At 60.2% G+C, this 15,046-nt stretch overlaps 1 protein-coding gene across 1 annotated transcript; it reads left to right on the forward strand.

The window, feature by feature from the left end:
- Positions 1 to 2,187: 2,187 nt before the first annotated feature.
- AQP1 (aquaporin 1 (Colton blood group)) lies at positions 2,188 to 15,046 on the forward strand. Its single transcript, XM_081148018.1, has 4 exons — positions 2,188 to 2,981; positions 11,655 to 11,819; positions 12,151 to 12,231; positions 13,014 to 15,046. Exons 1-4 carry the CDS (start codon positions 2,592 to 2,594, stop codon positions 13,191 to 13,193), a joined length of 816 nt encoding a protein of 271 aa, XP_081004144.1. The 5' UTR covers positions 2,188 to 2,591; the 3' UTR covers positions 13,194 to 15,046.

Below are 15,046 nucleotides of genomic sequence, written 5' to 3' on the forward strand. Positions count from 1 at the left end.
CAGAGAGAAGGCAGTGGAGGGACTTGGGGCCTTCCTGGGTCTGAGGCCCCAGTAGGGGACCTTCCTCCTTTCCCATTGAAATAGTCAGGTCCTGGCAACAGAGGCCCCTTTACATTATGGGAGATGGTGGGTGAATGAGGTGGGCTCTATGCTGGAAATGCCTGTAAGCTGATGGCACTTTCTGGAGATGTGAATGCCTTCGTCCAAAGGCATGGAGTGTAATGGTGGCACTTAAGTGGAAACCCTGCTGGCATGGGGAAGAGGGTGGGAGATGCAGGGCGTGGCCAGGGGGATGCCCTGAGGACCTTATTTATCACCTTGAGACTGGTGGGTGCCTAATTGGCCTGTGCAAAAGTGCTTTGCCTACCATGGGACCCCTGGTCTCCCATCTCCTGCCCTGCTCCAGAACACCCTGGCTGAGGGGCCCCCAGCCCTGTCCCTGGAGCCTGGTCTGGGGGGGAAATAGGGCCATCCTCCAAAGCCTGGGTATGGGGGGATCTCAGGCCTGAGGAAGGAGCCCTGAGATGAGGGGCCAAGGGAGAGAGAGCCACTGGGGCTGGGGAAAGCTGAGTCCATGCTGCCCAGAGCAACGGATGTGGGGGAGGTTCTGGAATTGGCCCAGTGGGCTGGCTCCGCCCCCCCCTCCCCCCCAGTCTTGGATGGTTAATCAGGCACAGAGTACCTTGGGCCTTGGCTGCTGGGTCTCTGAGCAGGCAGGACCCGCCAGCCACTATGCTGACTCTAGCCTTGTGTCCACTCCATCCTGTACTTACAGGCACTTAGGTGTACGTGGGTAGACCACGCTCCCCCCACCTCCACCCCTAGCGGGCCTCCTCCCAGCAAACACCAGGCTGACCCCTGGTGGCTTATCGCTGGGGCCAGGATGGCCCTGGTTTGTGCTGTGGCTGGGCAGGAGGGTGGCCAGGGAAGGTGCCTGGTGTCATCTCTGCAGATGGCCCCTGGACAGGAAGCACAAGACTCCAGGCTCATCTGTGCCCTGCCCCGCCCCTGCCACATGTAGAACTAGGAAAGTCCTTCCCCTCACTGGGCCTCAGTTTCCCACCCATAAAATGGGGAGAAGCCAACACTCCCACGTAGGGTTGTGGTGGGGCAAGCAGGAGGCAGGAGGCAGGAGGGGAAGGCCAAGGAGGGCCCCTCTCTCCTGGGCCTGCCTCACTGCTCGGGCTCTGCCAGGCTCCTTCTGCACACTCATGGGCCGCAGGCAGGTAGACTGGGCCGTGAGTTTCCCCCCAGCCTCGGGGCCCAGGAATCCACATGTTTGCGCAGTTCTTCAGCTGCCGCTGGGCCTCTGCTTGGGGACGCACAGATCACAGGCTGGACTGTGAGGCCTGCATCCCTTCTTCCCCCCCTCTGCTGGGGGTAGGGAGGGGGAGCTTGTCTGGTTCCTCCCCCCACCTCCCACTCCTTACCCATCTTCCTCTTTTTGCTTCTGGTCTCTAGGTCCAGCTGGGTCTCCCCTCTTTCAGCAGGTCTCAACCTCTGTGCACACTCTTCGTCTCTTTCTCAGCCCTGGCCTGTGTCACTGGCCCTGCCTGGGGGCCTGTCTCGTTCACTTACATTCTTGTGGTGACTCTACTTCCCTCTTAGTCTGTCTTCCTCTCTGCTGGTCTGTGTCCTCTCTCCCTTTCCCTTCCCGGTCTGTCTGTCCTTCCTCTCTCACTCTCCCGTCTCTCTCCTTTCCCTCTCGGCCAGCCAGTCTCCAGGCTGGGCTGCCATGCCTCTGCCTCCCCGGTGGTTCTGCCCCCAAATCACTGATTCCAATGCTCTGAAAGCTTGAAGCGTCTTAGCGTTGGGGCTGCCACACCCTCACCTCAGCCTGCCCTTGGCCACAGAGTGCAGGGTGGTCCACAGACCAGCTCTCTGAGACTCTGATGCCTCAGTGCCCCCATCAGCTGAGACCGGCCAGTGTGCAGGGAGGCTCTGGGACATCCCTGAGGTGGCATCCAGTGGCCAGGCTGGGACTGGAGTGCAGGAGGCCCCGACTGCCCCTCCGGATCCCTGGACCTGTGGACTCCAGACTAATGCCAGTCTGGGGTGGGATGGAGATGCCAGGCCAGCAGTCATGGTGCCCGCCCCCAGGGAGGGCAATGTCCACCCACAGAGGCCAGCCTGCCCACCCCACCCCATCTGAAGTGCCCCATTCTGGCCTCGGGCACCCCCTAAGCTATGTACACAGGGCGGGGACACCTGGCTTTCTCTGGCCCCCTGAGTGGGGCCAACTTGGAGGAATTTCCCAAAGCCTATTAGAGCAGTGGCAGCCTTCTGCCTGCCTCCTCAGGCTGGGCAGGGCGAGGGTGGAGGGAGGGAGGGAGGGAGGGGTGAGAGGAGGAAGGGAAAAAAGTTGGCAGGCCAACAGCAGAGCTGTGTCTGCATCCATTGCGGAGAGGAGGCCCGTGCGGTGTGGGGCGGGCCAGGAGCAAGGAGAGGCCTTCCTCCCTTTGTGCTCCCCCTCCTCGCCTCCCCCCCCCCCCCCCGGGGGGCCCTATAAATAGGCCCAGCCCGGGCTGTGGCTCAGCTCTCAGAGGGAGTCGAGCACCAGGCAGCGGTCTCCAGCCAAGCCCCCTGCCAGCATGGCCAGTGAGTTCAAGAAGAAGCTCTTCTGGAGGGCGGTGGTGGCCGAGTTCCTGGCCATGATCCTCTTCATTGTCATCAGCATCGGCTCTGCCCTGGGCTTCAATTTCCCCGTGAAGAACAACCAAACGTCAGGTGCAACTCAGGACAATGTGAAGGTGTCGCTGGCCTTTGGTCTGAGCATCGCCACGATGGCCCAGAGCGTGGGCCACATCAGCGGTGCCCACCTCAACCCGGCCGTCACCCTGGGGCTGCTGCTCAGCTGCCAGATCAGCGTCCTTCGGGCTGTCCTGTACATCATCGCCCAGTGTGTGGGGGCCATCGTCGCCACCGCCATCCTCTCGGGCATCACCTCTTCCCTGCCCAACAACTCACTGGGCAGCAATGGGGTGAGTAGGGTGCTGGCATGGCACCAGTCTCGTCCTCCACCCATTGTGCAGATGGGGACACTAAGGGACAGAGAGGACGAGGGGTTGCTGGAGGTCATGCAGAGTGGGGGCTGGAACTCAGCTCCACATGCAGCCCAGAGCCTGTTTCCTGCCAGGCACTGTGGGAAGCTGAGGCCTAGAGAAAAACAGTCTTGCCAACGTCCCCTGAGGGCATCTATTGTGGGGACTAAGCCCTGGAGGCAGCTAATGCTTGGGCCAGCAGTTCCTCACCTCTCGCCTGTCGTTTCTGGCCCCCCTCAGCCCTGCCTGTGCAGCCAGCTCCCTCCTCCTGCAGCCTGGACCCCGGGGAAACTCTGCCCCTGCCCCCAGCCTCCCCGAACCAGATGCCTGGCAGCCAGGTCTGCAGGTGTGTGGGCAGGACTTATGTGGGGGCCCCACTGACCTCCAGGGAGCCCCACATTCACACGGGTCTGCAAACAAACTGCCTTCAGGGAAATCCCCTTCCGCTCCTCCGGCGCCAGTAATCGGACAGAGTGGGGGTAGAAAATCCTTCCTGGGCTGTTTGCAGGTGGTTTTCCTGGACTGCAGGGCGGCCAGGGCTGGGACATCTTGCCTCCTGTCTGTGCTCCGCTCTGTCGCTGGGCACTGAGAGGTGTGGCTGTGTGCCTGTGTGTAAACGGGTGATACACGTGGGTGCCGGCGTGGGTCTCGAGTTCGCGTAAACTGTGAGCGCCCGTGGGTGTCTGTTTCTACAAGCATGTCTTTGAGAGTGTTAGTGCTGCCGCGTGAGCCTGGGTGGGGGCGAGGGTGTCCCTGTGGTGCCTACCGCTCCTGGCTTGAGTGGGGCCTAGGCTGGGGCACTAATGATAAGCAGATGTTGGCAACTGGGTGGCAGCCGCTGAAAAGAATTCCTCGTGGGCCGCTTAGCACAGCTAATTGGCCTTTGGCTGCCGCTGCCTGCTGTCGCAGACCTGGGCTTTTCCAGACCCGGAGCCAAGTGCATACTCAGACCGGGCTTGGGCCACAGCAGGGGAGATTTGGCCTGAGAGGCTGACTAAGGCTTGAAGGATGTCCTGGAGCACCTGGGTTGGGGTGCTCTCCCAGGGAGGCCGAGAGGCCAGGGAGGAGCGAGGAGGGATCGGATCTGGAGAAAGGAAGCTGGCGGGGCCCTGGGCAGGGCAGGCGGGCGTGGGAAGAGTAAGGGAGATGGCAGGGGGTGATTATAGTGACTGTCCTCTGGCTTCCCAGCCAAAGTTCAGATCCCGGCTTGGTAAGGTCCCTGGAAAGGGCAGCTAGCATGGCCCTGCCACCGAGGCATTAGCGCTTCTCGTGTCACTGTGACACCTCAGCCAGCCCGCTGCGGAGCCAAACGCTGTGCAGCCCAAAGTTAAAGATTAGCCCTGTGGGCTGGAGTTTAGACTCTAGTCAGCGAAGACGTGGCCACGCTGGTGTAAGGGCCAAGGCCCTCCGGGCCCCTTCTCTCCAGTGCCAGTGTGACCGGGGCAGACCCAGGTGACCTCAGGGTGTGCCCTCTGGGCAGGGGCAGGTGCACAGTGGAGCTCAGCGGGCAGGATGGACTGGGGAAACAGTCCTCAGAGGGGACGAGCTATGTCTCCCCAGGCTTTCCGGTCCCCCCTTAACCCTTTTTTTCCAGGGACAGGCAGGACAAGCCTCTGTTGGTGGGCTTGGTCCCCTCCGACACGGGCGTCCCAGGCAGATGCCGGGAGGGCGGCAGCTCTGTGCCATCCTGATCAGGCCATGCCCTGCTCCGGTGTCTCTTTCCCTCTCTGGCCTCCACTTTCCAGAGTCACCCCAATAACTGGGCTGGGCAGGTTGCAGTCAGGGAGGAGAAAGCGGCAGCCTAGCTCAGGGCCAGCCCTGTGCTGGGGGGCAGGTCCTATCTGCTGCTAACTTGCTGTGTCTTCTTGGAGCCCAGGACTCTGAGGCTCCACGAGGGAACCTAGGTGTCTTGATAGCTCTTGGCCACACCCATACTCCCTGCAAGCTCGCTTTGTGGGCTGGAGTTTATCACCCTTCCCAGAGGTTCGGCTAAGAGGCCTGAGAGGGGTCGTGCTGGACACAAATGTACGAGCATGGTGGTGGGGGCCCAGGCACCGCCCCATCCGTCCACATGATAGAAACAGAGAAAGTGTCTCCCACCCAACAAAGGATGCTTTCACACACTGGACCCAGGCCCTGATGGGACCTGGGGGATGGCCTCAATGCCTCAAGAGGGTCAGAGACCAATTTACCCAGCAGGGGGCTTACTCTTTCCTGCAGACCCTCCGGGAGGCTCCCCTTGGGCCCCGGGCCCCACCCTGACCCAAGGCCGGGTGGAGCCAGTCGTTGACATGGAGATTTACAAGGAAAACAGGGAAAGAAGTGGCAGGAAGTGGTTGGAGTGAGTCAGGGGTGTCCCCCGGGGACATGGTGGGGAGAACGTTCTCTCCACTGAGTCAGGGCTCAGGATACGCCCTGGAGATGCCACGGGCCTCTGTCCAACCTGCAGGATTCCCGGCTGGTTCTAAGAATCAAACCCCAGCTTCAGCCAAGGTGAGAGGCTCAGGGCAGGGGTTGGTGCCCGGGCTTGCTCCTGCCAGAGCTCAGCCACTGTTACCCTGTGTGACTTTAAGCATGCGACCTGGCCCTTAAGGTCCTGGTTCCTGTCTGTGAATTAGGGACGTAGCAAGGCGTGGCTGGGCTCTGGGATGTGGAAGATGCTTGTTCGTGCACCCAGAAGTCCTGACCATTCTGGCTCCGCTCTTCCACTCTCCAGCTCTCTCACCTGAGCTCTCTGTACACAGGGCCAGGACTGCTGCAGGCTCAGTGCTGGCTGAGTCAGTTGGTTCCCTGCCCCAGGGAAGCCCACGGTCTGGGCGAGATAAGCCCCGTGCACAGCTGCCCATGATATGAGGCAGGAGGCAGGTGTGATAAGAGGTGGCAGGGCAGCCAGGGAACTTCTGACCTTACGGGGAGGGTCAGGTCAGGAAGGCTTCAGGGCGGAGGTGCCACATGAGCCTGAATGAGGAGACCCTGCTAGGGAAGGGCTTTCGGGCACAGGCTAGGGGTCAGCGGGAGGTGATGGCCAGCCTGGGGTCACGGTGGGAGGCTAGGGCTCTCAAGGATGGCTAGTGGTCAGGATTCAGGCCAGTGTCTCACTGTTCTAGAGGGGCTAGATTCCTGGCCATCCCACAGCCTGTGATGTCAACTCCTTAGGGGGCTCAGACAGAGCACAAACCTCCCCTCTTTGGGGGGGTCTCTCTTAGCGCTGCCAATTCTGGGCCTGACTTCAGCCCTAAACTTGCCCCTTCCCTGGTTTCCTGGGCCTTAGTTTCCCCAACCACAGAGTGAGAGGCCCCGGTGCCACCACTTTTTCCAGGGTTGGGGAACATACCTGCCTCCTCCAGAGTTTGGGGTGGGCCAGGGAAAGGGAAACAAAACTTTTCTAAACCCTGTCCAGCCAGGCCTGCTCAGGGAGGGGGCTGGGGCTGGCTGGTGGTGCCACAGATGGGACCTATAATTACTGTTTCCAGCCAGGACCAGATGAGGGGGAGGGCACAAAGAGAGGCAGGCCCTTTGTGGTGGAGACTTCCCTCCCCACGGAAACTTCAGAGGCTGTTTACCCCCCTGAGAGCCCTCAGAGCAGCCCCGCTGGCCCCTCATTGCCTGCCTCAATTCTGGCCCTAACCAGGGCTCGCCTTGGGGAACCCGCACTGGAAGGGGTGACGCTCTGAGGGAGTGCCTCCACCTAAGGGACTCGAATCGCCTCCCTCCCCAGGCCACAGTGCCCCTCTGCCACCTCAGGCCTCCCCAACCTGAGCTCGGGCCCAGATCCTGCTCCCTGCTTTCTCTAGGGCCCCACCCAGTGGGGCTCTCCCCAGGCAGCCCAAATGTGCCCCCTGACTGTGCCTTGGGGATTGGCTTGGGAAACTTTTCATGCGGGCACAGGAATCCCCCATCCTTATAGGCAGAGCCTCCCTGGGGGTGCTGGTCCCTGTCCTGTGGAAGAGCCAATGGGGGGGCTGAGCCTACACACCTGTGGGTATAGGCAGAAAAATGTCCCGGCCAGGGTCCCCTCAGCCAGGGCCTCTCCCCAGGGACCAGAGGGCCTCCTTACCCACAGGGCTGCCCAGTGGGGTGAGCACACCCCGAGACTGAGACCCCCAACTCAAAAGATGGTAGAAGAGCCTGAAAAAAGAGCGGTTCCCTTGAGTGCCTGACATCCACCGTCTGCTCAGAGTAAGGAAGGCATTTTAACTGGGAAGAGGCTGCCTCTGAGCTAGCAAGCTCCCTTCATTGGGGGTGTGCACGTAGAATCTGCCTGACAGTTGGCCGCTCCGGGGCGCCTGGCCGTGCGGCTCAGCAGGTCAGCGGGAGGTCCTGTAGCAGGCCTTCTGCTGTGCTGGGCTGTTTCTGGGTCCTGGCCAGGAGGATGACCGAGGGTCTTGGAGGCAGGGGTCCACGTCAGAAAGGGAGGGATCCTGGAAGCTCTCTGGGCTAGAATCAGAGCCAAGGCTCCCATTGTCCCAAGTGGACAAGCTTAAGCTGCACCAACACACACACACACACACACACACACACGCACGCACACACACACACCCCCACACCGGTACTTAGCACAGAGGCACACACATGCAGGTGTGGGGCAATTCTCAAGTCTGGGGGCTCCACTCAGGCCTCGGGACCCAGGAGGGTGGGGCAGGGACTCCTCACAGGAGCCTCTTCCTCTCCCTGGCGGCAGGGCAGGGGCTGCCCGAGTAAGGAAAGGAGGGAGGGAGGCAGGAGGAAGCCATTGCTTTGTGTATTGTTTCTTGTCAGGAAGAAGAAATGGCTTCTGCGAGCAAATAAAGGGCCTTTTGAGACCTGCTCTCTCTCTCACTTGAGGGGCCTCCTTCCCGTCTCCTCCCCACTCCCCGGCCAGCAGTGGCACCTTTGTGTGGGTGTGCGACACACGGACACAATCAGAAATGCCGTCAGACACACAGCATGGTCGTTGTTCAGGGCCACATGCTACACAGAGACACCCCCACACCCCCGCACACCCAGCCCACCTCAGTGAGAGCCGGGACCCTGTGGGGTTGGGGGTTCCCAGAATCAACTGACACATGGGCCAGTGCACAGCCAGCTTGTCTGAATGCCCCGTGTGGGCTGAAAAAGTGTATATTCTCAAATTTGCATGTGCAGGGTTTTAGGTGTTTTCCTTAAATCAAGCACATGCACACATGAATGCCCATGGAGGGGCCACACAAGGGCCCTCTGAGGCCCCCCACTGTGAGTCCTGAGTCTTGGAGGCAGTGGGTATGCGGGGCAGCCTTGTTGTCTCCCATCCCCTATTCTTTTTTGAAAAATATGTTTTTATTGATTTTTAGAGAGACAGGAAGGGAGAGGGAGAGAGAGAAACATCAATGAGAGAAACATTGATGGGCTGCCTCCTGCATGCCCCCCACTGGGGATCGAGTCCACAGTCGGGGCATGTGCCCTGACTGGGAATCGAACTGGCGACCTCTTGGTGCATGGGTTGACCATGGCAGCAGAGAGGGTTTGAGGCTTGTTGCCTGGAGAGGTCAGCCCTGTGCCACTCTGGAGCCAGGACACACTGGCAGCTGAAGAGCCATCTTCTGCCGGCTCCCCAGCTCATGCTGGAAACAGCCAGGTCCCTTGGCTGGGCCTGTGGGTAGCCAGCACCTTGGCCTGTGAGTGTGGAAGGCACAGACCCCAGGACAAGGATCCTGGCTTTGCTGTCTCCTCCCTGAGCCTCAGTTTCCCCACCCACCACCTCACAGAGCCCTTGCACCGGCTGCCCTGCAAGGACCACAAAGACTAAGACTGGCCTGTGGTCCCCCAGCTAGAAAACAAACTATCCTTGGGGTCAGAGAGCTTCCCTGGATCCAGGCTGCCTTCAGAGAGGGGGCAGCTCTAGATAATTAGCATCCTCCATCACTTATGTGACCACACAGCAAATGTCCCCTCCAAGGTCCGGGCAGGGAGATGGAAAGATCTCCCTGCCCTGTCCTCACTGAGCTCTCGCCAGGGAGGTGGAGCACCCCACAGGAGGCAGGAGGTCAGTTCAGTGAGGGCACAGGGTAACCGCAGAAGCCAAGTCCAGCCGGGGACCTGGGAAGACTTCTTGGAGCTGGGAGAGGACTGAATGCACCTTGAGAGGTGGCTTCGGTGGGCTTGGCATGCAAGCTCGCATCTTTCAGGGGCTCCGCGTGGAATGTGTGGATTATTCTGTTGTTTATATTTGCATTCACAAAACTGATGGTGACTTTTTTTGGCGGCCTTAATCAGTGAACTCTCAGACCTAGGCTGGGCAAAACGACCTGGGGGTATGCAAACATATATATATATTTAATAACAAGTGACCACAACTGGGGTTGGCCCTACTTTGAATTGTTTTCAACTTAATGTGTTATAAAGAGTAACATATGTTTTGAATTTTTATATGCTCTTTCCTGGATATCAAGTTTCAACAGACCTTTAACTACCCCTTCCAATTCTGAATTATCAAGTTTTTCCAGATGTAAGTAACACAACTGCATTGGCAGTCGAAGGAGAAGTGGTCAGTAGACAGTGAAGCAATCAGGAGGCTTCCTGGTGGTGGTGGTGGTAATGGGTTTTGGGAGAGGAAGGTTACCGACGCATGTGGTTCTGGGCAGTCAGGTTCTAAAGGGCCTGGGCAGTCGGGAAGGGACATCCTGAAGATCCCAGGGCAGGTGGCCCATTCCTGTGGACCCAGAGCGCTGGCCATGGCACCAGTCCCTGCTGGCTTTGCTTGAAAAGTGGTGCCTCTGGAGAGAGCAGGTGCTGGGATGCCCAGACCTAGTTAAGAACCAGGGGAGGAGATGAGCTCATCCCGGCCGCATCTGTGAGAGGGGCGGGTGGGGCTGGGAGTGTGAGGCAGGAGCCACTTAGAGCAACGGCTCCATTAATCAGTGTGGCAGGGCTGGTTTCAGGCCTCCGGCCAGCTTACAATTAGATGGGCCCTGGAGAGCGGAGGCAGGAGAAGGGGCCCAGAGCTTCCCGAGCGCTCAGACACGAGGGTAGCGGCAGGTGTGAGTGTGAGTGTGAGTGTGAGTGTGAGTGTGAGTGTGAGTGTGATGGGCATCGGTGCAAGCGGCCCTGCCTCGCCAGCCTGACATCCGTGGAGCCTGTTTCGGCGCCAGGCAGGCCTCACGCCCATCCCCACGCCCCTGTGCAGCAAGGCCCCTCCCCTCCTGCCTGTCCCCCGTCCCGGGGTAAGAGCAAAAGAACCAGAACCAGAACCAGGACAAATCCGCAACTCTCCTGATCCTCCTGCCCCTGCAGCCCTTTCCAAATGGCCCAAGACAGCCCCCTTGCCTTTGATCTGTTTTATACTTGGGGAAACTGAGGACCGGCGAAGGCAAGGGCCGTGGTCTCGGCATTGCCCCGCGGGCTGGCTGGGCTGAGGTCGCGGCTCTGGGGTTGGCCCGGAGCTGGGGCTGTGGCGCAGGGGCAGGGATGTGAGTCACTTTCCCCATGACCCAGGGCTGCAGACAAAGGCGGGAAGAGAATTGTTCTCATAAGGCCCTCAGTGTGGGGCTGAGAGAATTCGGGCGGGTGGAGGAGTGCCCCCGGCCTAGGATCTTTCAAAACGCCCCAGTGCCTTGGAGACATTCCCCTACCCTGCTTGAGACTTCAAGTTCAGGCTCATTTGGACACTCCAGCCCTGCCCGGGAGGAGGCAGCCTCTGTGGCCACGTCCAGGCATCTTTGTGAGTTGAGTGGGCCTCTGCTGATGTGGGTCAGCTCCCCTGTGTGGGCACACCTGGCTCCTGAGACCCCCGCATGGGGGAGGGGGAGGGACTCCTGGGGAAGGGTCTCCCTGGTGCAGCTGCAGGGGGAGGGCTCCGATGACCTCACGGCAGCTCCCGTTCCCTTCCTTTTCCATGAGTCATGTTACTAAAAGTGGCCCAGGAGCAAGTGACAACTAAACGGTGGTGGCGGGACCTATGTGGCCAGAGGGAGGGAGGGGGCTGGGCCAGGAGGGAGAGGGAGGGGGCAGTTAGGGAGGGCAGAGCCAAGAAGAAATGGGACAGAGACCCTGGACCAGGGTAGGGACAGACAGAGGTGGGGAAGGAGATGGAGGTGGGGCAACAGGGGAGACAGACATGAAAGAGAGAGGGACCGAGGGAGCTGGGCCAGCTAACAGAGGAGACCTTCCCCAGCTGTGGGGGTTCTGGATGTAGCCAGGGATGGGATAGAGTGTTTTGGACTTTTGGGATAAAAAGCAATGTCTACAGCTGGGCCCTCCCACCCATTTGCTTCTCTTATCCTATGACTGTCCCTGAGTGTCCCTGACCATCTCCTCCATGCCTGGGCCTCCCATGCCTGGGCCCTTGGCCTATGGCCTTGATCCCCGCAAGCTATGGCCTGGGTGTGGCTGGATGTAGACTCCCCACCTCACCCCAGGCCTCCCTGGTCACTAGGCAGAGCATCCCAAGGTCTAGGCAGGTACCAGGGGCCCAGCTGGTGCTTCCTCAATAGGCGTGAGAAGGGACAAGGCCGGATGGCCACTGCCAGCTGTGTGTATGTGGGCAGGGCCCAGCCCCCTCTGTGCCAAGCCAGGGGCTGACGTGATGGGCCCTGAAGGCCCTGAGACACAGTCCCCACCTGCCCTGCTCACCGAGCCTCGCTCTCCTGTCCCCTGCAGCTGGCCTCTGGCGTGAATGCAGGCCAGGGCCTGGGCATTGAGATCATCGCCACCCTGCAGCTGGTGCTGTGCGTGCTGGCCACCACCGACCGGAGGCGTCGCGACCTCGGGGGCTCGGCCCCCCTTGCCATAGGCCTCTCTGTGGCCTTGGGACACCTGCTGGCGGTGAGTGGGGACCTTCCCAGGTGGGGGTGGGGGTGGAGAGAGCAGGGTCAGGCAGGGGCTGGTGGGGTGCCCTGTCATGGACAGTGGAAGGGACCCCTGACTGGGTTTATTCCACGGGGAGGGCATCAGCTCTTCGGGCCTTGTGGGGGGCAGGTTCTGCCCATGAGAGGGAAGCACAGGGACCTCCTACCCATCTTTCTCGGTCCCTATGCCTCTCTTTCGGGTTCTGATTGCCGTCTGTCTTTTTCGTCTGTGTCCCTTTCTTTCTTCCTCTCCCTCTGTCTGTTTCTCTGTCTCCCTCCCTCTGCCCACCCGTCCCTTCTCCTTCCAGATCGACTACACCGGCTGCAGCATCAACCCTGCCCGCTCCTTTGGCTCATCGGTGATCAGTAACAACTTCAGGGACCACTGGGTAAGGGTTGAAGGGCTGCCCCGGAGGTGGGCTGGAGGCTTTGGTGCCCGACCCCGCTCAGCGACATCTCCCATCACAGAGGCTCTGGGAGGCAGCCAGGGCCCAGGGAATCAGGACACCAGGACCTGAGACGAAAGGGCCGGTGGGGCCGTGCCTTGGCCAGGGTGGGCTGGGCGCCCCCTCCTAGCTCAGACCTACCCCAAGTCACCCAGAAGCATGGCTGAGAGCAAGGCCCAAATCCTGGCTCGGCCACTTTCCAGCGGAGCATGACCTTGGGCAGGCTACTGGCCCTCCCCATGCCTATTTCCCGAGCGGTGACGTGGGGGGTGCGGTGGCACCTCCCTCCCACCCAGGCTGCCGGGAGGCCAAAGGGCCTCGCCGCCTGGAAGCTGAGCTCAGCATGGAGCGTGCACTCCATGGGCCTGGCTGTTGCCACTGTTGGTGTTTCTGCTTCAGGCCACCCTTCGACCAAACGAGCCTCTGGGCCTTCCACAGCTGGGCGGGGTGGGGCCCCCTCAAGAAGGGGCTGGTCTGACCATGCCCGGCGCACTGAGCTGGGCCTCAGAGGCAGGGAGATGCCACTACCACAGGCCTGGCTTGAGCTGGTTGTGGGGAGCACTGGAATCAGGATGTTGGGGTGCAGCACTGCCTGTCTCTGTCCCAGACACAGGTGGGAAAGAAGCTATCCAGCGGGGTGGCGGGGAAGGGGACTCGGGGGTGCTTTGGGTGGCACCTCGATGGCTGGGCCGGATGCCCTCTGAGCGTGTTTGCTCTGCTCTTAGGTTTTCTGGGTGGGGCCGTTCATCGGGGCCGCCCTGGCTGTGCTCATCTATGACTTCATCCTGGCCCCACGCAGCGGCGACCTCTCCGACCGCATGAAAGTGTGCACCAGCGGCCAGGTGGAGGAGTACGACCTGGATGGAGACGACATCAACTCCAGGGTGGAGATGAAGCCCAAATAGAGGGGCCTGGTGCACATCCCCGGGGCTGGGGGCAGGGGCGGGTGGAGGGGGGCGGGGTGAAATCCATATTGTAGACACTCTGACACGCTGGCCAAAGTCACTCGTCAAAGATTCACAGGACTTTCATGGCCAAGCCTGATTTGGGGCTGTTTCTGTCACTTTCTTTCTCTTTCTCTGTTTCCTGGCCTCGGGGCTTCCTGGAGACCAAGACTTCCCACTCACCCGCTCCCTTGAAGTCAGAGAGGAGGTGAAAGAGAGGGACCCACTCTCAGAGTGTGACAGGAGGTGTGCCAGAAAGCCCCCCTCATCCCAAAGCAGCTCACCTGACGCAGGTGCCTGGGGCTCCATGACCATCGTTTCGTGCTTCTGGGTGGGCATGGCCCTTTCCTGGGAACATGCAGTTTGCCCCCAAGGGTGCTTTGAGGGAAAGAGACCCCAGGAAGGGCCGTGTTAGAAGCAAGGGGTGACAAGCTTGGTCCCTGCCATTTGGCTTGCTTCCAGGGCCCTCCCTCGGATGTGCTGCCAGAGCTTGAGATCGTCCCTCTCTGGGGGCCTCGGTGACCCCATCTGTAAAGTGGCAGGGCCAGGGAGAGAGCTCTGTGGGCCTGCGGTCCCTCTCTGGGATCCTGTAAGTGTAGACACACCGTGGGTTCTGGAAGGTGTAGTCGGGACCAGTGCTGTGTCTCCCAGCTGCGCTGGGTGCTCCCCCGAGCACCGAGCTGCACCTGTGCCTATGTGAACATGTGTTCACGTGTGGGCCGGTTTCAGAGCAGCGAGCAGCAGACACCCAGGCGTTGGAGCTTCCCTCTGCAGCGGCTTCACCGGACAGGGCCTGCTGCTGCCAAGTCAAGGTCATTTAGAGGTCAAAGGAGGAGCACCCACGTTTCCTCACTGAGTTTTTCTTGCTCTTTTCCACCTGTCACTGCATCATCTGGACCACTATTCGGTTCTCCACTTCCTCCTGCCAGAGTAGAACCGGTCACTGTTACACAGGGGTGAGCTTATTAAAGGATAGTTTGTTATCCGAAGCCCCAAGCCTGGGGACAGATGACCGTGATGTGGCTCAGCCCACGGGAGCAGATACCCTTGCTGGGCCCTCGGGGGGTTACCACGCCCCCAGCCGATTCTGAGCGGGGAGGAGAGGCAGATTCCCCTCTTACTGCTGAGTTCCTGGTTGGAGGCATTTCGGGCACCTCGGTGACCTGCACAGGCTCCCGGTGTTACCCAGGCCACAGCCTTCCCCCCTCACTTACCTGGAAGCAGAGTCGGCCTTGAGCTGATGGAGGAGCTACGGCTGTAGCCCAAGTACAGTTCAAGCCCAGTCTGTTTCAGGGGCAGCTACCTACACAGTCCATTCAATTCCACCAGGGCCAGAGCAGGTGCACCCACGGGCCCATAGCCACAATGGTGACAAAAACGGAGACACCATACCCAGACATCTAAGAGCAGGAGGCCTCAACCGTCACCGACCCATCATGACACCTGCACACTCTTCTCCATTCCCTGGCAGGGACCTATAGCCCACTAAACAGATGAGGAAACGGAGGCCCAAGGTCCCACAGCTAGATCGTGATTTGGCCAGGCCTAGCAGCCGAGGCCATGTCTCTGGCTGGTATCTGGACCATGAGATCACTCCTCTCATCTCCAGCTTCTTGGTTTCTGCCTAGGCAATGGCCAGGGCCAAGGAGGGCTGAGGGTTGTGCTGGAGGGGAATAGGGCGCAGATCTGCACCCCTTGGGGTCCCTGCTGCTGAATACCTGGACCCTGCTTCTGCCTGCTCTGCATATACATCTCTTTGGAATTGGAATTTCATTATATGTTAAGAAAATAAAGGCAAATGACGTCTACGGTCA

Source organism: Miniopterus schreibersii (assembly GCF_964146895.1).
Source record: "Miniopterus schreibersii genome assembly, chromosome: 9".
Lineage (NCBI taxonomy): Eukaryota > Metazoa > Chordata > Mammalia > Chiroptera > Miniopteridae > Miniopterus > Miniopterus schreibersii.